The sequence below is a fragment of the Heteronotia binoei genome, chromosome 12 (genome assembly GCF_032191835.1).
Source record: "Heteronotia binoei isolate CCM8104 ecotype False Entrance Well chromosome 12, APGP_CSIRO_Hbin_v1, whole genome shotgun sequence".
Taxonomy (NCBI): domain Eukaryota; kingdom Metazoa; phylum Chordata; class Lepidosauria; order Squamata; family Gekkonidae; genus Heteronotia; species Heteronotia binoei.
This window is the reverse complement of record NC_083234.1, coordinates 4,673,446-4,699,102: the sequence shown is the minus strand read 5'-3', so window position 1 is coordinate 4,699,102 and position 25,657 is coordinate 4,673,446. Positions and strand designations below refer to the sequence as shown.

Genomic DNA, 25,657 nt, shown 5'->3' with positions numbered 1-25,657 from the left:
TCTGGAGCTGTTGGCCCCAACTTAGTTCTCTTGGTTGCACAGCTGGATCAGGGAGGGGGAAACTCTGAGTTTACCCTGGAGACAGTTTGCCAGAATGAGCCCCTCCCGGGTCACCAAAAACACCATCTCTCTATCTGCTACCCTGAACTTGAAGATAAACTTCCAGCTGCTGGCCTGCCATTGTAGCACTTTCACTGAAACAGGTCCAGGAGAGATAGCTAGATACTGCATGCATGGATGGATGGGATTTATCTCAAAATGGCTAGCATACCATTTGGGGAGGGGGCCTTTCCAAGGTTCTGGCTGTCCGGGCAAGTGACTTCAAACAGGGTAACCAAAAATAGATGGGGCGGGGGGGGGGGGTTGCCTTGTTGGTCTGAAGCAGCGGAGAAAATTTGGAGTCCAGGAATGGCACCCTGAAGACCCGCCGTAAAGGTCCGTTTTGTTGCTTCCGCATGCTCATGCTCCTCAGATCAAAGGTTTGCTCAATTTGTTAATTTTACCATTCTGTCATTGTACCGTTTTAGATTCTAAACCACTGCCTGCCAGATAGTTTTGCTTCACTGCCATTGGTTCTTAAATCTGTACCACGTTGCATTCTGGGCCACTGCCTACCAGCTCTGTATGGCTCTGCTCAGCTCTGTATGGCTTTGCTCACTGCGCTGGATTCCTCGTCTGATGAAGTGTGCTTAAGAGCACACGAAAGCTGACGTTCTAAATAAAAACTGGTTGGTCTTAAAGGTGCCACTTGACTCCTGCTTTGTTTTACTTGCAAGTAGTAAGCTTTCCTGGGATCCGACTGCAAGGAAGCTTCCCTCCCCCCCCCCCCACCCCAGCCTGTTGCAAATCTGAAACCTCTCCCTCTTCTATCTGGCAATTCAGAAGCAAGGCCTCCTCACCGCAAGAGCTTTTCCTCCCCCTTGCTTGGCCTCTCCAGCCACGCTGCTCACCCCCTTTGACCCTTTCTGTGCTGCACAGAAACCAGAAAAGCTCCTGTCCTATCCAGGAGGGAAAGTGCCTCAGATTCCAACTTCAACCAGGCTGCAGGGACTACTTGTAAGTAACTCTGCCAGGGGAATCCATTATACCCTATGGAGACTAGTTCCCATGGGGTATCATGGAGAATCAATCTGTGGGTATCTGGAACTAATGGGGGGGGGGCGCTGTTTTTTGATGCCGAGGCATCGAATTTTAAGCCTAGCAATCTGGCGCCTCTTCTCAACCCCCCCTCCCCAAGTTTCAAAAAGATGGGACCACTCCTTTAAAGTTCTTTAGAAGCTTTTTATATCAAATACAATTCCAATAAACATTCCTAAATGGCAAAAGTACACATAAGTTCCTATAGAGATACACGGGAGAAGCCCAGTGAGGAACAGACAAACCAGCCCATCAATCCAACAGGTAAAGCAATCACTCTTCTCTTATTTCTGACGGACATCTTCTGTTCTCACCACAGTAGGAAAGACACTTCACAAGGACAGCTTGATCATAACATGCAGCTAAACAAGCATCTCTGGAATATTAGGAACTCATTTTCTCTGTAAGCTTCATCTGAGCATTAAATTCAGATGGAAACATCTCGTTAGTCAGCAACTTTCAACCCTGCAATCTCCCTGAATGGTTTCAAGCTTTCCGAGCTTTCTTTAACGAGGCAGCTGCCCAACCACAAGCTTACTGCACTGTGGGCTCCGCCTCCCCACCTCCCAAGCAGGTTAGAATTTTTTTTAAAGCTCTTTGTAAAAAAAGAAGAAGAAGTAGTGATGCCTAAATAACCGAAAGCAAATATTTTCAGCTCGGCTTATAATCCTGGGAACAGGGTAACACACGACAGCTGTGTGACAAGTTGGCTTTATTGCGGTACAAAGCATGACACTCTGATAGCACACGACAGGCGACAAGAGTATTTTTAAAAAGGCAAAGCAATTAATCTCTTGATACAAAACATCGGCAGTCCCTGCACCCACCAGAGGTGGCAGGCAGCTCTTGTCATGGATGCTTGGAAGCGGTCCTCTTGTGGAGGGGTGGGATGCCCTGGGCACACTTGCCAGCAGATACTCGGCCTGCCCATGAGGACCAGTGTGGTGTGACTTTCTGGGGGCCTAGGCCAGAGCCCTAGGGTCTCTTACTCAGGACGACCACGTATATCACAATGATAAAGATGATGCAAATGACTCCGAGGACAATCCCGACGATGTTCAGCGTGCGAGCCGTGCGAGAAGAGCTGGTGGCCCGATTCATATCTCCAACGCTAGTGGCATTCTCCACCTGTGCAGGGGAAAGAAGCCAGAGAGTTAGGATGGGGAGAGCTAATGGTGCAAATGAGGCCTACCCTGGCGGGTGGCCATGTAGGTGCAGAACGTAGAGTTGCTGTGAAGAAATGCCGTTTTGGTCCTGGGAGGTTTGAAACAAGCAAAACCTCCACTCTGAGTTTTGAGAGTTTTCTCCCGCCACCCTCCGCTCTGGGCAGAAAACAGGAAAGGGAGGAGATCAGTTCAATTGCTTTCCAGACTTAGCTCATCTTCATACAAATGCTAATAGGTCTAGCCAGGGGTGGAATTCTAGCAGGAGCTCCTTTGCATATTAGGCCACACACCCCTGATGTAGCCAATGCTCCAAGAGCCTACAAAAAAGAGCTTTCTAAGCTCTTGGAGGATTGACTATATGAGGGGTTTGTGGCCTAATATGCAAAGGAGCTCCTGCTAGAATTTCACCCCTGGGTCTAGCTAGAGACAATAGGAGGATCTAGTCCCCGCCTCCCTTCCAAGCAGTGAACAGAGATTCAGAGGTGTTAAATGCTAGAGAATCTTCAGGAAGTAATACTCTGGAGATGTCAGGAAAAGCTTCCATGACTTAGCCTGAATGGGTCAGTGGGAAGGGAAAGGGAGATGCTCAAAACTCCTTGCTTCAGGAAGGAGGCCCCTTCCCTTGGAGTGCTGAGTGCGGGATCAAACACTGACCTGTAATATTCCCTCCAAGCTGTGAGGGTCTTGTGAGCAAAAATTCCGCTCTGTGAGCTGCCAGCATTAAAGCTGTGAGCTCCTGAACAAATTAGTTTGCTCTGGGGCCGTTTTTCCTGAGCTAAGACAAAAATGGCGGAGGCTAAAAAACTGTGAGGTAGCTCACACAAATTCAGGTTAGAAGGAATGCGACTGGCAAGTACAACACAATATCCATGACCACGGTTGATGACTAACACAAAATAAAACTGAATCCAGCACCTGTAAGCAATACACTATAAATGCGTTACACTAATAAACCTAGAATTAGTTCTGAATCCACGTACAAAAGCTTGATCGATAACCATTCATTCAATATACAATATCAGACCACCCAACATGTCAATGTAAGAAAGATCAATATGCAACTCTCATCCAGTCTCTGTGTTCAATAAAGTTCATACAAAATCCTTCGCAAGAAAATGCTGTGCCAGAAAAAACAATTCTGCGCTGGGCTAGTCCTCTAGCCATTTCAAAAACTCTTTTTCAAGAACTGCTCGTTGTAGGTGAGTGGTTTTAGAGTTGTAAAATATAATCCTTCTCTAGAATAATATACTAAAAGTACAAGGAGCATCATCTGCCATACATATCATTTTAAAAGAGTGGATAACACAAGTATATATAATAAACGCACCACTATCTTTAGTTGAACGCATTCTTAATAGCTGGGCTAGCTCCAGGGTATCTGGCGGCTTAGGTGGGCCCCAGCACCCACTGCCCCGCCCCCTTCCTCCCCCCCACCCTCACCTCCTCAGTGATGGGGAGCGCAGCAGCAGTGGGTTAGAGTTAGGGACCGTATTGCTGGGAGACCACCTTCTCTGTAGAGATCTAGAACTTCTTAAAGCTAAAGGAGGCTGTCCTATTTTAACATCTGATTGAGCACGCATAGCAAAAGGACAGAGGACTTGCATCTTTTCCTGTTTCTTTTAAATCCTTTGCTCACTCTGATGCTGCTTGTGAACATTTTCCTTTTGGTTAATTAAGTAATTCCTTTTAATCTGAATGCTGGGAATGGTTCTCCGTACCACATAGACCCCCACCATCTTGGGCACACTATTTAAAAAGGAGTGCTAGGTGGAGGCAGAGCCGGCACCGTCCATTAGGCAACATTCAGCAGCTGCCTCGGTCACTGGCTCTTGAGGGAGCACTTTGTTTCTGCTCCCTGAGGGGCCAGAAAATTCTTCCAGCCCCTCAGCAAGCAGAAACAATGCGAGACTTAACTTTCAGTCCTGGGCACTCTTGAGCACCCAGGACTGAAAGCGCCGCCTTGTTTCTGCTTGCTGAGGGCTTGGAGAAATCTTCCGGCCCCTCAGCAAGCAGAAACAAGGGTGTGATGATGTCACTGTGTGATGTCAACATGCTGCACACGCGCAAAGCACGCATGCAATAATTATTGGGGGGGGGGCATGCGTCTGGGTTCTGCCGCCTGAGTGGGCAGCCATGCACCAGCCCTGGGTAGGGGAAGGCAGGCAGTTGCCAATTGGCTATTTCTCCAGGCGTGCACAAGGCAGTGAACTGTCCTCAGTGCGGCCAGGCACTGGGCAGCAGCAGACACAGGCAAGGCCTCAGCACTTGGAAGGGAAGCTGAGAGCCCTGACCCTCCCAGTGGGCAATTCTGTACAAAGGTCAGGTGGCGGTGGTGGTGAACTACCTAGGGTTGCCAAGTCCCTCGCAGCCTCTGATGGGAGACCTTCTATAACTGTTGTACCACAGAGTTTTCCCTCCCAAATGGCTAGAGTGTCTCGAAAAACCATAGTTTCCCCAGAAATGCCTAGAGTGGCCGCCTCTTGACATCGCCGGCGTGATGTCGTCACTTCTGGGTGACGATGAGAATCTCCAGGGTGGGGGAACCCCCACTCGAACCGGGGGCTTGGCAGCACTAGAGCTACCTGAGAGTAGAAGAAAAACCTCTCCGGGTGTTGAAAAAAATTTAGGAGGGCAGGGCAGAAGAGGGGCTGCAGGCCAGAGCAGACATGTTCTGTCACTGCTGCCAACTCCAAGTTGAATATAAGAACATAAGAGAAGCCCTGTTGGATCAGGCCAGTGGCCCATCCAGTCCAATACTCTGTGTCACAGAAGAACATAAGAGAAGCCACATTGGATCAGGCCAGTGGCCCATCCAGTCCAACACTCTGTGTCACAGAAGAACATAAGAGAAGCCTTGTTGGATCAGGCCAGTGGCCCATCCAGTCCAACACTCTGTGTCACAGAAGAATATAAGAGAAGCCATGTTGGATCAGGCCAATGGCCCCTCCAGTCCAACACTCTGTGTCACGGAATAATATAAGAGAAGCCACGTTGGATCAGGCCAGTGGCCCATCCAGTCCAACACTCTGTGTCACAGAAGAATATAAGAGAAGCCACGTTGGATCAGGCCAGTGGCCCATCCAGTCCAACACTCTGTGTCACGGAAGAACATAAGAGAAGCCCTGTTGGATCAGGTCAATAGCCCATCCAGTCCAACACTCTGTGTCACATAAGAACATAAGAGAAGCCCTGTTGGATCAGGTCAATAGCCCATCCAGTCCAACACTCTGTGTCGCATAAGAACATAAGAGAAGCCATGATGGATCAGGCCAATGGCCCATCCAGTCCAACACTCTGTGTCACACAGTGGCCAAAAAAGCCAAGTACCGTCAGGAGGTCCACCAGTTGGGCTAGAAGCCCTCCTACTGTGCCCCCCCCCCCGAGCACCAAGAATACAGAGCATCACTGCCTCAGACATAAGAATATAAGAGAAGCCATGTTGGATCAGGCCAATGGCCCATCCAGTTCAACACTCTGTGTCACACAGTGGCCAAAAAACCCAGGTGCCATCAGGAGGTCCACCAGTGTGGCCAGTACACTAGAAGCCCTCCCACTGTTGCACCCCCCAAGCACCAAGAATACAGAGCATCACTCGCCTCAGACAGAGTTTGAATTATAAGCTGTGGCTAATAACCACTGATGGACCTCTGCTCCATATGCTTATCCAACATGAGAAGCCACATTGGATCAGGCCAACGGCCCATCCAGTCCAACTCTCTATGTCACACAGTGGCCAAAAAAACAGGCACCATCAGGAGGTCCATCAGTGGGGCCAGGACATTAGAAGCCCTCACACTGTGCACCCCCTCTCCAAGCACCAAGAATACAAAGCATCACTTCCCCAGACAAAGAGTTCCAATAATAAGCTGTGGCTGATAGCCACTGATGGACCTCTGCTCCATATGCTGAGAAGATCCTGGAAAGCTGGGAAGTGGATCCTGGAGAGGGCAGGCTTTGAGGAGCAGAAGGACTCTAGCAGGGTCTAATGCCACAGCGTCCACCCTCCCCAGGTGCTGTTTTCTCCCGGAAAACTGATCCCTGAAGTCTGGAAACCCAGTAGTCTGGAGCTCCAGCCCCTGGAGCTCCTGGAGACTGGCAACCCAAGCAGAAACGGGGGCCTGGAGGCTACCACCAAGGAGGCCACAGGAAACTGGACAACCGCTTTGCAGAGTGCAGGCTGAGCAGGGCGGGTGCTGGGCTTTCTGGCACCCTAGGCAAGTCATCCACTAGCGCCCCCCCCCCCCATTATTATAAAAAATAGGGGAAATGAAGAGCGCCAAACTTGAAACTTTTCACATTTTTAATTTACTGATTTTTAATTTTTTCAAAAAAAATGTGATAAGTTATAAAAGAAATTGTGAGAATACGTGCTCACCAGCCATGCCAGGATGGAGGGTGGTGGGACAGGACAAGACGGGAGGCCAAGTCGCACACTGAGGAGAGGCGGGTGGCTCGGCTTTCTTGAGGGCAGCTTGGTAGCGGGAGAGGACAAGGGGACCGCAGTCAGGAGCCAGGCTCATGCATTGGGGAAGGATCACCCAGTGCTGCCCCCTAGGCCAGGTGGTGCCCTAGGTGAGTGCCTACTCCCACGCACCAGCCCTGAGGCGGAGGCCCTGTATGACCGAAGGGCAAGTGAGAAGCCACAGGGGGGGGGGGTTCCCAAAACTCTCCGAATCCAAATTCCTCTCTTCATTTTTTTAAATGGAAAGCTGTGCATTCAACAATTGGCTGCTGTTTCCTACTTAGGGTTGCGAGGTCCAATTCAAGAAATACCCGGGGATCAATGTTCCCTCTGAACTGTGGAGTCTTGTAAGCAAAAAGTCTGCTTTGTGAGCTCCTGGCATTAAAGTTGGGAGCTCCTGCATCAATTAGTTTGCTTTGGAGTCCAACTTCCTGAGCTAAGACAAAAATGTGTGAGCTGGAGGCTAAAAAACGGTGAGCTAGCTCACACTAACTCAGAGGGAACACTGCTAGGGACCAGTGTTCCTGCTAAGCTGAGTGTTACTGTGAGCTAGCTCACCGTTTTTTAGTTTCTGGCTCACAGATTTTTGTCTTAGCTCAGGAAAAATGGCTCCAGAACAAACTAATTGATGCAGCCGCTCACAACTTTAATGTCAGGAGCTCCCAACGGGGAATTTGTGCACACAGGACTCCACAGCTTAGAGGGAGTATTGCTGTGGATGTTGGAGGTGGAGCCAGGAGACCTTCAGAGTGGAGCCAGAAGCAAAGTTGTGACAAGCATCACTGAACTCCGAATTGAGTTCTGGTCATCACACTTAAAGGGACTGCACACCTTTTAAATGCCTTCCCTCTATTGGAAATGATAAAAGATAGAGGCACCTTCTTTGGGGGGTTCAAAGAATTAGACCCCCTGGTCCAATCTTTTTGAAACTTGGAGGGTGTTTTGAGGAGAGGCACCAGATGCTACGCTGAAAATTTGCTGCCTCTACCTCAAAAAAAACACCCTGACAGACCCCAGGTACCCACGGATCAATAATCCATTATACTATGGGAACCGGTCTCCTCTAAACTGGGGGATCTCCTGCCCCCACCGGGGGATTACAAACAAAATGACTGTGGAAAATCACAAAAACACAATGTAATGCTACTGAAATATTTCACCGAAATTCAAAAAAACAGCAGCAATAACAAATTCATAGAAAAATTCTTGTAATCGCTATAAGAAAATACACATTGCACTACTCTCTGCAATATCTAAATAAGCATCACTTATATCTCTACAAAATCTCATTAACAACATCACTTATGATGTTATTAACAGAACAATAAACAGTTTGTGGAAATGTCCTTGAGTACATTGTTTCTCCACTCGACTTCCAAAGTTTCACAAAACAATCCTGCCGCTCCCTTGTGGTGGATTAAAGTGCTCGTGCACTCACCGATCCAGTGGCCAATACCGTCATCAGAAATGAATACATGATTCCATAAGGCATTCAATCCAGCTAAAGTTAAGGCTTCACATCTTCAAGGAATGAGAACAAGTGGGTGTGTGAAAAAACCTCTGACGGTGGATGCGCATTTATCACCGTTTCTGACCCAGTCTTTTATCAAAGAGGCTTCTCCCACTTACCTGACAATACAAAGCCACATGATAATCTACAATGCATTATACACACTATACAATTCAAGCAGAAAGCCCTTTGCTCAATATATCCAATGCAAATTGCTTACCAATTCACCCATACAAAAGCCACACAGCACTATGCACAGGGAAAACTCTCAGTGTTTCTGATGTACACACAACCTTATAAATACTAATACTAAACAGCTGCTCTCTTCTTAAATAAATAACACCTAAGAGGAAACTATGAACATGCCTAAAGCCAATACAGTACAATTAATAACAAATTGTTAATACAACCACAAGTAATATGACAAAAATCTGCAGCAATCACAGAACGTTCAGTAAAGACTACAAGTAGCATGCAAGATCCAAAGCTGCATTTAACCCTGAAGGCTCAAGGGAATTCATTTTGAAAATCCAAAATGCCTCCTCTCGGAGTAAAATCTTCTGAAATTCCTCCAATGTCATGTTATGCAAAACACAGAATCTCATATCATTTCCAGAATGTCGGTTAGATACAAAGTGCTCCGTAAGAGGAGACTCCATATTTTGTTAATGAACTCTAAACTGGTGTTCTAGGATCCTTACCCTTTCTCATCACCTCCTGCCTGGTCCTTTCAACTGGAGATCCAGGGATTGAACCGGGGCCCTCTGCTCTGCCGTTGACCACAGCTGCCCAGCTGTCAACTGAGGTGAGCTTCTCTGAACCCATGACTGCATTGAAGTGGCTTCCTTGCTTCTTGCCTATGAAGCCCTTCGTGATGTGAGATCAGATACCCAAAGGGCCGCATTTCCCATGGACCAGTTACATCCACACAATCAGGTTGTGCATGAGGTAACCCTCCAGAGATCAGGCTCATGGCTATGAGGTGGCCTGTGGGGGCACAGCCCCCTGACTGCTAGGCAGGGCCCCCTAACTAGCCTCCAGTGCCTCAGCTGCATCCTTCTCCATTCTGCCATCATCAACACTTAAAGGACTGATTATACACAGTTGCTTCTGCTTGCTTAGGGGCCAGAGTAATTCTCTGACCCCACAGCAAGCAGAAACAACTAGGCACTTTCAGGGCCCAGGACTGAAAGCTAAGATCAAAGTTGCTTCTGCTTGCTTAGGGACTGGAAGAAATCTGTGACCCCTCAGCAAACAGAAACAACAGGGAACTTTCAGAGCCCAGGACTGAAAGTTAAGCTCACTGTTGCTTCTGCTTGCTTAGGGGCTGGAAGATATCTCTAACCCCACACCAAGCAGAAACAGTTGGGAACTTTGAGTGCCTAGGACTGAAGCTTAAGCTCCCTGTTGCTTCTGCTTGCTTAGGGGTTGGAAGAACTTTCTGAGCCCTCAGCAAGCAGAAACAAGGGGGCACTTTGGAGCCCAGGACTGAAAGTTAAGCTCCCTGATGCTTCTGCTTCCTTAGGGGCTGGAACAAATCTCTGACCCCTCAGCAAGCAGAAACAACAGGGCACTTTGAGTGCCCAGGACTGAAAGCTAAGATCAAAGTTGCTTCTGCTTGCTTAGGGACTGGAAGAAATCTGTGACCCCTCAGCAAACAGAAACAACAGGGAACTTTCAGAGCCCAGGACTGAAAGTTAAGCTCACTGTTGCTTCTGCTTGCTTAGGGGCTGGAAGATATCTCTGACCCCACACCAAGCAGAAACAATTGGGAACTTTGAGTGCCTAGGACTGAAGCTTAAGCTCCCTGTTGCTTCTGCTTGCTTAGGGGCTGGAAGAAATCTCTGACCCCTCAGCAAACAGAAAGAATGGAAAGTGCCCAGGACTGAAAGTTAAGCTCCAGCTCCCTGTTGCTTCTGCTTGCTTAGGGGCTGGAAGGAATCTCTGACTCACCCCCCCCCCCCAGCAAGCAGAAACAACGGGGCACTTTCAGCACCCAGGACTGAAATTTAAGCTCCATGTTGGGCTGACGTTGGGCTAGAGGACACCTGCAAGAAGAGACCATTCTGGCCCTCAAGTGGGGGGAGGAGGTAGGTGGCGGATGGCTCCATTGCAGACAGGGCAGGGTAGGCTGGCTGGCACACACAAGTGGCTGTAGTCCGGGGCTGGGGAACAATGGAGAGGTGATGTTCGCCTGCAGGGATTTTCTGGCCTGGTCCCGCTGGCCACCCAAGCGAGAATGGGAGCTGTGCTTGGGCAGCCTCGGCTCACATCCCGACAGGAAGAAATCGGAATTGGAGGTCTTGTAGCCCCAGAAGTCAGTTGTGACTTGGTGGCGCCTTCCACACACACACACCCTTGTCTCACCAGACTTGCCTAGCTGGATCATGCTACAGGTAAGGGCAGGAGACCGTGCGGCACATATCTAAACCTCTGAGTGGCTCCCCACCAGAGCTTCTGGAAGAGGGGTGGAAAGGGATCACCTTGGGGCAGCTGTGGGGAGGCTGTATGGCAGTGAGCTGGCAGCTTTCCTCCTCAGCAGTGGTAGGAGAGAAGGCCATGGAGGTTGGGGCCACTATGTGCCCCCCTGAAAAAAATCAGGGCCCCCCAATTCTTCAAATCCTGGCTACGGGACTGCCAGAGGTCCTCCCATTTGTTCTTGGGCATTTGCAGCATTCAGGGATACAGAACAATATGCAAATGAGTTCCTGTTGGGCTTTCTCTACAAAAAACCCCATGTGTGAAATAATGGTAATGTTGGGGTGTGACCTAATATGCAAATGAGTTCTTGCTGGGCTTTTTCTATTAAAAAAAAGCCCTGTTCCTTGGTGGGATGCTCAGTCTGGGCCTCATGATGTGCAATTCGTCACATGATCTCCTAGAATTACCATTAATCTCCAGACAACATAGATCAATTTTCCTGAAGAAAACAGCAGCTTCAGACTGAAGATTCCATCATACCCCATTGAGGTCCTTTCCCTCCCAAGCATCTGCCCCCCCCCCGCAACCTCTGGAGAGCCAGTCTGGTGTAGTGGTTAAGTGTATGGACTCTTATCTGGGAGAACCAGGTTTGATTCCCCACTCCTCCACTTGCAGCTGCTGGAATGGCCTTGGGTCAGCCATAAATCTCGTAGGAGTTGTCCTTGAAAGGCCAACTGCTGTGAGAGTCCTCTCAGCCCCACCCACCTTGCAGGGTGTCTGTTGTGGGGGAGGAAGGAAAAGGAGATTGTAGGCCGCTTGGAGACTCTGTCCTTGAAAGGGCAGCTTCTGGGAGAGTTCTCTCAGCCCCACCTGCCTCATAGGGTGTCTGTTGTGGGGGAGGAAGAGAAAGGAGGTTGAAGGCCGCTCTGAGACACTGTCCTTGAAAGGGCAGCTGCTATGAGAGCCCTCTCAGCCCCACCCACATCACAGGATGTCTGTTGTGGGGGAGGAAGGAAAAGGAGATTGTAGGCCACTCAGACTCTGTCCTTGAAAGGGCAGCTTCTGAGAGACCTCTCTCAGCCCCACCTACCTCATAGGGTGTCTGTTGTGGGGGAGAAAGGAAAAGGATATTGTAGGCCACTCGGAGACTCTGTCCTTGAAAGGGCAGCTGCTGTGAGAGCCCTCTCAGCCCCACCCTCCTCACAGGGTGTCTGTTGTGGGGGAGAAGATATAGGAGATTGTAAGCCACTCTGAGTCTCTGATTCAGAGGGAAGGGCGGGCTATAAATCTGCAGTCGTCTTCTCCAGGAATTTCCCACCCAGAAGTAAGAAATGAGGGAAGAGACAGAGAGCTCTCTCCTAAACTCAGCCTCTCTAGAGTGCATGAAATGAAAACATATACTCAGTGCCAGTGAAGGGATGGACACTGATAACCTTGCCTAGAGGCCATGGGAAAAACCGGGAAAGGAAGCTGCCGGGAAGCCTGTCTCTTGACACGCCTCATCTGAGATCCTTCCCAAAGCTTTCCAACTGGCCGCTGGCCGAGCACCTCCCTTCCCTGCTTCCTGCCCTTAGATTTCTGTGCCACTTCCTCAGTGGCCTTTTGGGCCCAGGCGACGCCACTCTGGGGTAAGCTGGGTCTTTCCACCTCTGCGCTGGCAGTGGACATGGTTTTGTTTTGGACAATGATAGGGGAGACGGTTGTGTTGAAGTCTGACTAGGGCTGCCAAGTCCAATTCAAGAAATATCTGGGGACTTTGGGGGTGGAGCCAGGAGACACTGGGGGCAGAGCCAGGAACAAGGCCGTGACAAGCATAATTGAACTCCAAGGGAGTTCTGGCCATCACATTTAAAGGGACGGCACACCTTTTTAAATGTCTTCCTTCCATAGGAAATCATGAAGGATAGGGGCACCTTCTTTTGGGGCTCATAGAATTGGACCCCCTGGTCCAATCATTTTGAAACTTGGGGGGTACTTTGGGGAGAGGCACTAGATATTATACTGAAAATCTGGTGCCTCTACCTCAAAGAACAGCTCCCCCAGAGCCCCCAAAACGTCCAGATCAATTCCCCCTTATACCCTATGAGAATCCATCTCTACATAGGGAATAATGAAGTGCTCAGCAGACGTTCCCGCCGCCCCCCCCCCCCCGCTGTTTCTGGTGTCTCTGAAGCGAGGGGTTGGCATCTCTACTCATGAGTTGCAGCCAACTTCTCCAAAGTAACACAGACACCCCATCCCAAGAGGAAGCCTTTCAATTGGAGACTGAAGCCTCCAGAGGGGGAAAGTCACATGGTGGCTGTGGGGGCGGGGCTTCCCACGGTCGGCCAGCTGACTGGGGGCGGGAAGGAGCCTGGGAAAGCGGAAGAACCCCTGCTGGGACCTGGGGATTGGCAAGCCTAAGCCCGACTCTGCCAAGAAGCCCTCCAGTTGGTCTTGGGTCAGTTATTCTCTGCCAGCCTCCTACCTTGCAGACCTGAAATACTCGGAAGAAGGAAAGCAGGGCTTTTTTTGTGTGGCAGGCGCTCCTTTGCACATTAGGCCACACCCCCCCTGATGTAGCCAATCCTCCAAGAGCTTCCAGGGCTCTTAGTACAAGGCCTACTGCGAGCCCCAGGAGGATTGGCCACATCAGGGGGTGTGGCCTAATATGCAAAGGAGTCCCTGCTGCAAAAAAAGCCCTGAAGGGAAGGATGCAACCGTGAAAGATAACCCCATGTCCACCCTGCTTGCCTGCTATGTACAGCAGGGGTGGAATTCTAGCAGGAGCTCCTTTGCATATTAGGCCACACACCCCTGATGTAGCCAATCCTCCAAGAGCTTACAAAAAAGAGCCTTGGGCCACACACCCAAGAGCTTACAAAAAAGAGCCTTGTAAGCTCTTGGAGGATTGGCTACAGCAGGGGTGTGCGGCCTAATATGCAAAGGAGCTCCTGCTAGAATTCCCTGACAAAGAGTCTACCCTGGCATCATTCTAGGTTTGCCAATGCCAGATGTAGAAATTCCTGAAGGTTTTGGGATGGAGCCAAGAGAGGAGGAGTTGGGGAGAGGAAGAACCTCAGAAGAGTACAATACTAAAGAGGCCACCTTCCAAAGCAGCCGTTTTCTCCAGGGGAACAGATCACTATAGTATGGAGATGAGTTGCAATTCTGGGTGGTCTCCAGACCCCACCTGGAAGTTGGCAACCCTACACCATTTCCTTATGTCTGGGCATGGATGCTGGCATGCACACACGCTTTTGTGTTGCTTACAATAGTGTAAGTAAAAATAACCCTAATTAATTTTTGAACAAAGGAAGGAAAAGCAGTCTCACATAATAAGCAACTCTGATCTGCCAACAAACATACATACAAGTAAGTAGGGCGGCCAACTCTAGCTTGGGCGATTCCTGGAGATTTGCGGGTGAGTCAAATGAGGGGGGGAGCTTGGGAATGTCAGAGAGGTGTCCTCCCACATGAACCTCCTCCCCTCCCCTCGGAAGTAGCCATTTTCTTCAGGGGACCTGATCTATTTAATGTGGCAATCAGCGGTAATTCCAGGGGATCTCCAGTCCCCGCCTGGAGTTTGGCAGCCTTACAGGAAAGGCAGTTGAGCCCAAGGTCCGGATTAATCCAATGGTTTCGATTCAAGCTGCACTGATTGTTTATTAGATGAATGAGGACACTCCGTAAGTGAGGGGACACAACAGAAATCACCATGTGCTTTGCTTCTGACCCTGGAGGTGCTCTAATCTGATCTGATAGTCCCAGATCACTGATATGCTATTGGAGTCAGCAGGGCAGACAATCCAAATGATTCATTATTTGAATGTAGGGATGGAAGTGCGCTCACTGCAGTCTGGGCAAACGAAACATTTTTTTTCCAAGCGTACAACTCTAAGAAGAGCCCTGCTGGATCAGACCAGGGAGGGTCCAACTAGTCCAGCATGCTCTCTCACACAGTGGCCAACCAGTTCCTTTGGAAGGCCAGCAATAGGGCAGAGAGGCCCCTGAGAAGAACATCAGAAGAGCCCTGCTGGATCAAACCAGTGAGGATCCATCTAGTCCAGCATCCTCTCACACAGTGGCCAGCCAGTTCCTCTGGAGGGCCAACAACAGGGCAGAGAGGCTGAGGCCTTCCCCTGAGAGGAACATCAGAAGAGCCCTGCTGGATCAAACCAGTGAGGGTCCATCTAGTCCAGCATCCTCTCACACAGTGGCCAGCCAGTTCCTCTGGAGGGCCAACAACAGGGCAGAGAGGCTGAGGCCTTCCCCTGAGAGGAACATCAGAAGAGCCCTGCTGGATCAAACCAGTGAGGGTCCATCTAGTCCAGCATCCTCTCACACAGTGGCCAGCCAGTTCCTCTGGAGGGCCAACAACAGGGCAGAGAGGCCGAGCCCTTCCCCTGAGGAGAACATCAGAAGAGCCCTGCTGGGTCAGACCAGGGAGGGTCCATCTAGTCCAGCATCCTCTCTCACACAGTGGCCAGCCACTTTCTCTGGAGGTCCAACGAAGAGGGTACACTAGTCAAGGGCATTCCCTGGTGTTGTCTCCTGGCACTGGAATCCAGAGGCTGACTGCCTCTGAACGTGGAAGTTCCCTTTAGTCGTCATGGCTAGAAGCTACCGCCTGGACCTCTCCTCCATGAGTCTGTCTAATCCCCTTTAAAAGCCATTCATGACCCTGGCCATCACTTCCTCCTCTGGCAGCGAATTCCACATTTTAAGCACTCATCATGTAAAAAGAAACATTTCCTTTAGTCCATCCTGAATCTACAGCCCATCATCTTCATTGGCTGCCCTCAACTTCTAGCATTGTGGCAGAGGGAGAAAAGCCCACCATCCACTCTCCCTACCCCCCGCATAAGTTTATGCCATGTCCGTCATCTCATTTCTAAACTGAAAAGTCCCACACTCTTCAGCCTTTCCTCAGTTTTCTGAGTTTGCAGCAAAAGCCACCTGTGCACAGTGCTGATTGTCTAGTGCCTATACCATCATGAACCAAGACATCCTCCACTGGCTTTTAGTGTGGGATTTTTGAGAGGTTTTTAAAAAGACTATCAGTAAACATTTGATTGCATAACTATATAATCGGTACTTTAGATAATAAAAATAGAAAGATATCCTGCTTCCTCCTGGTTTTGAAATCAGTTGCCACATATCATGTGTTTTGAACTCAGTTGCTACTTATCATGGGTACAGTAGAAAGAAGGACTCCTAGGAGATACCAAATCATTGCATGCTCTGCCAGATGCAAAACTTTGACCGATTTCCCACTCACCTTACACAGCACACGCTCCTCTTCGCTTAAGCTTTTCTGCCTGGCAAATAGAAACCTCTAAAAACCAGTTTCTGTTTGCCACATGAAAAAGCCTAAGCTAGTTGCAGCCCCAGGGCAGATAGTGTGTAATTGGACGGACGCCCCACTGAGAAAAGAAGCATGAGAGAGGTGTAAGGCGAGTGAAAAATTGGTCTTTCTTTACAAATGCTTTCCAGGAAGGGATTTAAGATGTTTAAAAAGCATTTGCAAAATTATCTGGATTTCAAATCTGCACACAGCTCCCTTAAAATGCACTGAAATGCAGTGCCCTGCACAAAGTGTCCTGCAAATGGATATGAGACTACTTGGCAGGCTTGCACTGTTTCCTGTCTCCCTCATTTGCTAGGAAATCTAGGACCGCTTCCTGTTTTTTGACAGAGGGTCGAAGGAGGCTACCTCTTGAGCAGCTGGGCAGAAGGACCGATTATCTCAACCACAGTAGCCAAACAAGCTGAATCTTCAGCTCTCTCCCCTTTGCCTATGTGGTTAATGCAAACAGCACAGCTCAGATTGGGAGGGGGGGGGGTTACATGCCTTGACCAAATCCTGCATGGTGCTCTCTCTCTCTCTCACTCAGGAAAGGAAAGGAAAGGAAAGGTCCCCTGTGCAAGCACCAGTCGTTTTCGACTTTCACAACGTTTTCATGGCAGACCTTTTTACGGGGTGGTTTGCCATTGCCTTCCCCGGTCATTACACTTCCCCCCCAGCAAGCTGAGTACTCCTTTGACTGACCTCAGAAGGATGGAAGGCTGAGTCAACCTGCAGCCAGCTACCTGAACCAGCTTCTACTGGAATTGAACTCAGGTCGTGAGCAGAGGGCTCCGACAGCAGTACTGCAGCTTTACCACTGCGCCACGGGGCTCTCGGGGGGGGGGGGGGTTCTACTTGCCACATTCCACTTAGCTAGAGTTGCCAACCTCCAGGCAAGGGCTCGCGATCTCCTCGAATCAAAACTGATGTCCAGACTACATCAGAAGATTTGTTTGTTCCACTTCTGAAGAAAATGGCTGCTTTGGAAGGGGGGCTGTATGCACTATACCGTACCAAGGTCCCTCCCTTCATTGAGCTACACTTCTTCAGGTCCCACTCTCAAATCTCTAGTACATATGAATATATGAAGCTGCCTTCTACTGAATCAGACCCTCGGTCCATCAAAGTCAGTACTGTCTACTCAGACTGGCAGCAGCTCTCCAGGATCTCAAGCTGAGATTGTCATGCCTACTTGCCTGGACCCTTTTGAGTTGGAGATGCCAGGGATTGAACCTGGGGCCTTCTGCTTACCAAGCAGATGCTCTACCACTGAGCCTCCCCGTATTTCTGAACCCGGAGTTGGCAGCCTTATATTTAGCACTTCACCAGTTATGGTTGTTTTCATTTAGGGCAGTTTTGCACCGGCAGCTTAATTTACCTTTTGATCCTCTCTTGGACTGCTTGTAATGCAATGCCTAATGTCATATTCCACCCCCCAAATCTTGTTGCAAATTTAGCTTTCAATCTCCTTGGAAAGCTGTAATTCTTTATTTATACACTAAGGGGAGCTCAACCTCATGTCTTTTTTCATTTTAAAAATGTGTTGTGCAATCTGAAAGAGTTGTATAACCTCACACTGAAGTCGAGACTTCCTTGTTTTTTGCAGTTTCCAAATGCACATTCCAGCGGTGTCTGGAACCCATCCATTCCCTTCTTTCTCAAGCCCTTTACCCTATCCACTCTCGCTGCCTGGTCCTCAAGGGGCCCGTGGACTCCAGCTTTCTCCTGCTGCTTCGGATCAACACTGGATCTGCCCTTATCTGAAAGTGTCTTGGATCCCTCTCCCTTTGCTGATCCATCAACCCCCCCACCCCCCAAGATGCGGCTTGTCTGCCCACCAATTTGCATGACATGGGGAGGGGGAGGTCCAGGGGCAAGAGGGAAAGAGGCTGGAGAGGCATCGGTGGGCAAGGAAAGACGGGATCTTGTTTCTTGGCTCTTCTCTGCCTCTGTGTGTGTGCTTTTATCCTGCTTCCCTTCCCGCCCCCCCCATCGCACCCAAACAGAAGCAGTACCGTTTAAAGCAATGCAAAGGAGAGGGGAAGAGAACCTGGGGCTGGGGGCTGGCGGGGGGGGGGGGGCAGCGGCAAGGGGCCGGCAGGCTGAGAGAAGCTGTCCGAGCGCGAGGGGGGGGGTGCATTCTCAGTCCTTGCCCAGCATTGCAGCGATCTCTGACTGATGGGATGCAGAAAGGCAGAGACCACACTGGAGGGGGGAAGTCAGCCCACGCCCTTCTGCACTTCCCTCCCCTAGAGTTGCCAGGTCTCTCCCAGTCGCCAGCGGGAGATGCTGAGGGAGGATTGCCAGCTCCAGGTCAGGAGACTCCTGGAGATTTGGAGATGGAGCCTGGGGGGGGGGGGACAGGGACGTCAGTGGGGTGCGATGCTTTGAAGCCCACCCTCCAAAGCCTCCCTTTCCCCCAGGAAAACTCATCTCTGTTGTCTGGAGATGAGCTGCGATTCTAGCAGATCCCCAGGTCCTACCTGGAGGCTGGCATCCCTCGCCTTGCCACTTTCTTGACATGCCAGCATCAAATAGGGGAGAGCCGGCATGATATTCATGTGTTTGGTTTTGTTATTTTTTTAAAAAAGTTTTTATGTCCCTTCGAGGAACAATCAAGAGAGAAACTTTTAAGTGTAGGAGAGAAAGCTCTTAGACCTCACCACCCTCCCCCCCCCCAATCACAGCCACTGTTTCTCTGTTGCGCCCATCCCGCAGGTTGCCAGCCCAAGATTGCAGGTGCCCTCCCCCAATGCATAATTTAATTTAATTTTTCAATTTATACTCTGCCCTATCCCGCAAGCGGGCTCAGGGCGGCTTACAATAAAGATAGCAAGTGGGATGGTGACAAACAGTATGGAGTGTCTGCCAAAGTCTCGAGGCAGCAGGAGGAAGGTGGCGGGCCTAACTTGCCTGGGAAATTATAGATGTTTGCATACAAATGCTAGAAGTGTTCAAAGTAAAATTCGTGAGTTGGAATGTTTAGTGTTGGGAGGAAAACATAGACACTGTGGGAATTTCAGAAATGAAGAGAATCAATTTTGGGATATGACTTTAAGAAAGTTGCAGAGACTTTTCTGTTGGGATTACAAATGGAAAAATTTCCAAAAGAAGATAGAACTCTAATTTGGTACTTGCTCTCAGCTGCTAGGACATTGTATGCGCATTTGTGGAAGCAAGAAAAAATACCAGAGAAATGGGATTGGATTGTGAAAGTTTTATCGTGGAGTGAGATGGACAAATTAACAAGAACTTTAAGAGATTATGATTTGGATGTGTTTAAAAAGGAGTGGAAGAAATTTAGAGGATATATAGAGAAAGAGTGGAATATAAAAAGACATTGGACAATTTTTTAACATGAATATGAGAAAAGAAAGATATTGAACTTTGATTGGTTTAGGGTACCTTTATAACTGAATTTAAGGATATAACTTCGGCGGGAGTCTAGTAACGGAGGGAGGGGGGATTGGAAAATATCATATGGGTTAGAGATAGTAATGATATAATTGGATATTGTTACCATATGCTATCAATAAAATTGTTTAAACAAGAAATGAAGAGAATCAGTGGGACACGGTGATTCCTGGATATAAGTTATATTGGAAGAATAGGGAGAGGAGGTTTGGAGGTGGGGTGGCTCTGTATGTCAGAGAGGGTATACAGTCCAGTAAGACTGAGGTCAGAGAATTAGATTCCCTTCTAGAAATGCTTTGGGTCGAAATAGAGGGCCCAAAAGGAAATTTAACTATGGGAGTTTGTTATCGCCCACCAAATCAAAAGATAGAGGATGATTATAATATGATGGAAGGATTAAAGATAGTGGCTAAACATAAAAACTATGTCGTAATGGGTGATTTTAACTACCTGCAAATTGATGAGGTCAATATGTGTTCAGGTTGAGAGAAAGAGATTGAGTTTCGAGATGCTCTCAATGACTGCGCTATGGAGCAGATGGTCACAGAACCTATCAGGGGTGGGACGATCCTGGATTTGGTCCTAAGTAATGCCCAAGACTTGGTGAGAGATGTAAAAGTGATCGCACCGCTTGGGAGCAGTGACCATAACGTTATTGATTTCACCATTTGTATAAATAGGGAGTTGCCCCAAAAGACCAGCACAACCACGTCTAACTTTAAAAGGGGTAAATTCTCTGAGATGAGGAGGCATGTGAGGAGGAAACTGAAAGGAAAGGTAAATACAGTCAAAACCCTTGGGGAAGCTTGGAGGCTATTTAAAACTACAATCCCAGAAGCTCAGATAAAATATATACCACAAGTTAGGATATAAACAGGTATAAGAAAAGTATTGGTTAACAAAAAAAGTAATGGAAGCTGTAAAAGGTAAGAAGGTCTCCTTTAAGCGGTGGAAAGCAAGTGAGATTAATAAAAGGGAACACAGGCTGTGGCAAATCAAATGCAAGACTGTGAGCAGGCAGGCAAAAAGGGACTATGAGGAGCATATTGCAAAAAACATAAAGATCAACAATAAAGATTTCCTCAAATATATTAGAAGCAGGAAGCAGTGGGGCCAGGGAGGCAGTGGGGCCCTTGGATAACCAAGGAGTAAAATGATTACTGAAGAAGGATAGGGAAATGGCTGAGAAGCTGAAAGCATTTTTTGCCTCTGTCTTCACTGTGGAAGATGAGAAGTGTTTGCCCACTCCAGAACCACTAATTTTGGAAGGGGTGTTGAAAGATCTGAGTCAAATTGAGGTGCCAAGAGAGAAGGTCCTACGGCTGACTGACGAATTAAAAACTAATAAGTCACCAGGTCTGGATGGCATACATCCAAGAGTTCTGAAAGAACTCAAAGTTGAACCTGTAGATCTCCTGACAAAAATATGTAATCTTTCATTGAAATCTGCTTCCGTTCCTGAGGACTGGAAGGTAGCAAATGTCACCCTTATCTTTAAAAAGGGTTCCAGAGGATATCTGGGAAATTACAGGCCAGTCAGTCTGACTTCAATACCAGGAAAGTTGGTAGAAACCATTATCAAGGACAGAATGAGTAGGCACATTGATGAACACAAATTATTGAGGAAGACTCAGCATGGGTTTTGTAAGGGAAGATCTTGCCTCACAAACCTGTTACAGTTCTTTGAGGGGGTGAACAAACATGTGGACAAAGGGGACCCAAAAGATGTTGTTTACCTTGACTTCCAGAAAGCTTTTGATAAAGTTCCTCATCAAAGGCTCCTTAGTAAGCGTGAGAGTCATGGAGTAAAAGGACAGGTCCTCTTGTGGATCAAAAACTGGCTAATTAATTGGAAGCAGAGGGTGAGTATAAATGGGCAGTCTTTGCCGTAGAGGACGGTAAGCAGTGGGGTGCCGCAGGGCTCAGTACTGGGTCCCATGCTCTTTAACTTGTTCATTAATGAGTTGGAGTTGGGAGTAAGCAGTGAAGTGACCAAATTTGCAGATGACACTAAATTGTTCAGGGTGGTGAGAACCAGAGAGGATTGTGAGGTACTCCTAAGGGATCTGTTGAGGCTGGGTGAGTGGGCGTCAACGTGGCAGATGAGGTTCAGTGTGGCCAAGTGCAAAGTAATGCACATTGGGGCTAAGAATCCCAGCTACAAATACAAGTTGATGGGTTGTGAACTGGCAAAGACTGACCAAGAGAGAGATCTTGGGGTCGTGGTAGATAACTCACTGAAAATGTCAAGATAGTGTGCGATTGCAATAAAGAAGGCCAACGCCATGCTGGGAATTATTAGGAAGGGAATTGAAAACAAATCAGCCAGTATCATAATGCCCCTGTATAAATCGATGGTGCGGTCTCATTTGGAGTACTGTGTGCAATTCTGGTCACCACACCTCAAAAAGGGTTTTATAGCTTTGGAAAAAGTCCAAAAAAGAGTAACTAGAATGATTAAAGGTTTGGAACACTTTCCCTATGAAGAAAGGTTAAAACGCTTGGGGCTCTTTAGCTTGGAGAAACGTCGACTGCGGGGTGACATGATAAGAGGTTTACAAGATTATGCATGAGATGGAGAAAGTAGAGAAAGAAGTACTTTTCTCCCTTTCTCACAATACAAGAACTCGTGGGCATTCAATGAAATTGTTGACCAATCGGGTTAGAATGGATAAAAGGAAGTAATTTTTCACCCAAAGGGTGGAATTAACATGTGGAATTCACTGCCACAGGAGGTGGTGGCAGCTACAAGCATAGCCAGCTTCAAGAGGGGATTGGATAAAAATATGGAGCAGAAGTCCATCAGTGGCTCTTAGCCGGAGTATATATAAAACTCTGCAGGGGTTTTCCAGACAGAAAAATGAGAAGAAAAAGAGAGGCAATGGTGGTGGGTGGGTGGGGAAATCTTAAAGTTGATCAATGTCTTTTACAGGCTACCTCTTGCCTCCAAATCACTGCCTGGCTTCTCCCAAAACTTCTGCTAAGAACCAGCGTTCCCTCGAAGCTAAGTAGCATGAGCTAGCTCCCAGATTTTTAGCCTCCAGCTGACACAATTTTTTGTCTCAGCTCAGGAAAAAGAACAGCCCCAGCGCACACTAATTGATGCAGGAGCTCACCACTTGAATGCGGGTAGCTCACAACTTTAGTAGCAGCGCTCGGCAAGTAGGATTTTTGCTCACAAGACTCTGCAGCTGAGTGCGAACATCGCTGAGAACCAGGGTTTCCTTGAAGTGGAGTGAGTGCGAGCTCGCTCACAGTATTTTAGCCTCCCGCTCACACATTGTTGTCTCAGCTCAGGAAAAAGAATGGCCCAGAGCAAACTCATGGGTGCAGTCGCTCCCAAACTTTTAATGCCAGTGGTTCTGCTCAGCTCTGTAGGGCTTGGCTCCGTTTGCTGGATTCCTCATCTGATGAAGTGTGCTTAGAAAGCACACGAAAGCTGACGTTTTCAATAAGAATGGGTTGGTCTTAAAGGTGCAACTTGACTCCTGCTTTGTTCACAAAGTAGAAGTTTTGCTCACGAGGGAGTCCATAGCTTAGAGGGAACACACACCACACACACACAAACATGCACGCACAGGGAGGACAGACCCGCCCCGCTCCTCTTGCAGAGGTGCCCTCTCCCCCCTTCTGGCCGCCCCCAGATAGGGTTGCCAAGTCCAATTCAAGAAATATCTGGGGACTTTGGGGCTGGAGCCAGGAGATATTGGGAGAAGAGCCAGAAACAAGGGTGTGACAAGCATAATTGAACTCCAAGAGAGTTCTGGCCATCACATTTAAAGGGATGGCAAAACTTTTCAATTCCTTCCTTCCATAGGAAATCATGAAGGATAGGGGCACCTTTTTTGGGGGCTCATAGAATTTGACCCCCTGGTCCAATCTTTTTGAAACCTGGGGGGTATTTTGGGGAGAGGCACTAGATGCTATACTGAAAATGTGGTGCCTCTACCCCAAAAAACAGGACCCCCCCCCGAACCCCAAATACCCGCGCATCAATTCTCCGCGATTTTCTATGGGAATAAATCTCCTTAGAGAATAACAGAGTTCCCAGCAGACATTTCCCTCCCCTCCCCCCGCTTTCTGATGACCCTGAAGCGGGGGGGAGGGCCTCCAAACCGGGGGATCCCCTGCCCCCACCTGGGGATTGGCAACCCTACCCCCAGAGCCGCTCACAAAGACCCCCTTTCAGAGAAGTTCCTCCAAAGCGCCCCACCCCAAGGCGCGCCTCTTCGCAGCAGGCGAGCGGTGGGAGCCCCCCAGCCAGCCGCTCCCGCCCCCCGGCGCCCCCCGGCCGGCCAGACTCACGCGCAGCGAGTAGATGAGGGCTGCGATGCCCAGCGGGAGGCAGCAGCAGAGTAAGTTGAAGATGGAGAGGGCCAGGTAGGAGGGGACGCTTCTCTGGGACGGCTCCATCCTGCGCTCCGCTGCTGCTGGCTCCGCGACGGCTCTGGGGCTCGGCTGGGAGACCGACTGCACGCAGGCTGGGGGGCAGCCCCAGCACACTCCAGGGGGAGGGACCCGGACGACGCCCTGCTTTCCCCTGCCCAGCCCACCCTGGGGCCGGCCTTGCACGCTGAGTTTGGGCAGGGCAGGGCAGGGGAGCAGCCCACCCGACTGCTGCAGAGCAGACCGCGCTTCTGGCTTCGGCATTCCTCGCCTTCTTTGGCTCACGTCGGATCAGGCGACCCCTGGCAAGGGAAGAGAAGCAAACAGGCCTGGGAAACGGGGGGGGGGGGGCTGGAGGGGCCGGGAGGCTTCCAGCTCTGGGCGGGGACCTCAGTGGGGTGCAGGAGGCCGGACAGAGGCCACTCTTCACAGCAGGGGTGGCCAAATTGCGGCTCGGGAGCCACAAGTGGCTCTTTCACGCACACGGTGTGGCTTTCAAAGGCCCCACTGCCGCAGTGGGGTCTTTGAAAGCCACACCGTGTGCTGCCTGTCGGCTGGCTTGGCATTTCTCTCTGTAAATCGCTGCTTCAAGCCAAGCCAGCTGGCAGCTTGGAGAATGCATAAAGTTGCTTTCTTTCCCCCTCCACTTCCCTCCCCCATCTATTTTCCTTCCCTCCCTCCCTCCCTCCCTCCCTCCCTCCTTCCTTCCTTCCTTCCTTCCTTCCTTCCTTCCTTCCTTCCTTCCTTCCTTCCTTCCTTCCTTCCTTCCTTCCTTCCCTCCCTTCCTCCTTCCTTCCTTCCTTCCTTCCTTCCTTCCTTCCTTCCTTCCTTCCTTCCTCCCTCCCTCCCTCCCTCCTCTCTTCCACTGACATTCACATCTTACATTCGGCAAGTTTGGCCACCGCTGCTCCAGAGCATCCATTTTTCTCTGGGCGAGCTGAGAAGCAGCAGTCTGGAGATGAGCTGTAATTGTTGCGGGGGGGGGGGGAATCCCTCGGTCCCTCCTGGAGGCTGGCATCTCTGCCAGGACACCCGTGCCACCCGCTTCCTAGTCCCTCTCCTTTCTCTGGTGCCCTCAGCTGCTAGAGACAGGCTGGCAGAGGGCACAGTTGTTGTGGAGTGCCCGTCATTACCCCAGCAGTTGTGTGCCATGCAGTTCTCCTGATTCTTATGGGTCTGCTCACAGCTGTTTTCATTTTCTTTTCTCTGCATGTGGCTCCTAACACTTCAGGACCACCCCAGCTCTCCACTGGATTTGTCATGATTCTGATTATTTTTAAATGGGTATCGTTGAAAACAATCTAATGCCCCGTTTTCCACCCAATCAGGAGCACATACAAAATGTGGCAACGTTGAAGCAATTAGAACCATTTCACATTCTAAAATAATTCCATAAAAGAACATAAAAAAACACTGCAAGCTGGTGGGAGGGCCAGTAACCAATGTTCCCTCTAAGCTTCAGAGTCTTGTGAGCAAAAATTCTTCTTTGTGAGCTACTGGCATGAAAGTTGTGAGCGACTGGCAATAAAGTTGTGAGCTACTGCATAAATTAGTGTGTTCTGGGGCCATCCTTCCTGAGCTAAGACAAAAATGTGTAAGCTGCAGGATAAAAATCTGTGAGCCAGGTCACACTAACTCAGCTTAGAGCCAGTTTGGTGTAGTGGTTAAGTGTGTGGACTCTTATCTGGGAGAACCGGGTTTGATTCCCCACTCCTCCACTTGCAGCTGCTGGAATGGCCTTGGGTTAGCCATAGCTCTTGCAGGAGTTGTCCTTGAAAGGGCAGCTTCTGTGAGAGCTCTCTCAGCCCCAACCACCTCACAGGATGTCTGTT

General features: G+C 49.3%; 1 protein-coding gene across 1 annotated transcript; it reads right to left on the bottom strand.

Annotated features, from left to right (window-relative positions):
* Positions 1-1,267: 1,267 nt before the first annotated feature.
* Positions 1,268-24,183, bottom strand: LOC132580517 (synapse differentiation-inducing gene protein 1-like). The gene is made up of 2 exons (XM_060251362.1): positions 23,745-24,183; positions 1,268-2,265 (listed from the first exon to the last, which is right to left on the bottom strand). Exons 1-2 carry the CDS (start codon positions 24,087-24,089, stop codon positions 2,113-2,115), a joined length of 498 nt encoding a protein of 165 aa, XP_060107345.1. The 5' UTR covers positions 24,090-24,183; the 3' UTR covers positions 1,268-2,112.
* Between the last annotated feature and the right edge of the window lie 1,474 nt (positions 24,184-25,657).

Coding starts and splice junctions, on each gene's coding strand:
- LOC132580517 (XM_060251362.1), bottom strand. CDS start 24,089: ATGCCGAAGCCAGAAGCGCGGTCTGCTCTGCAGCAGTCGGGTGGGCTG. Junction 2,266..23,744: donor CCCTCATCTACTCGCTGCGC/GTGAGTCTGGCC, acceptor TCCCCTGCACAG/GTGGAGAATGCCACTAGCGT.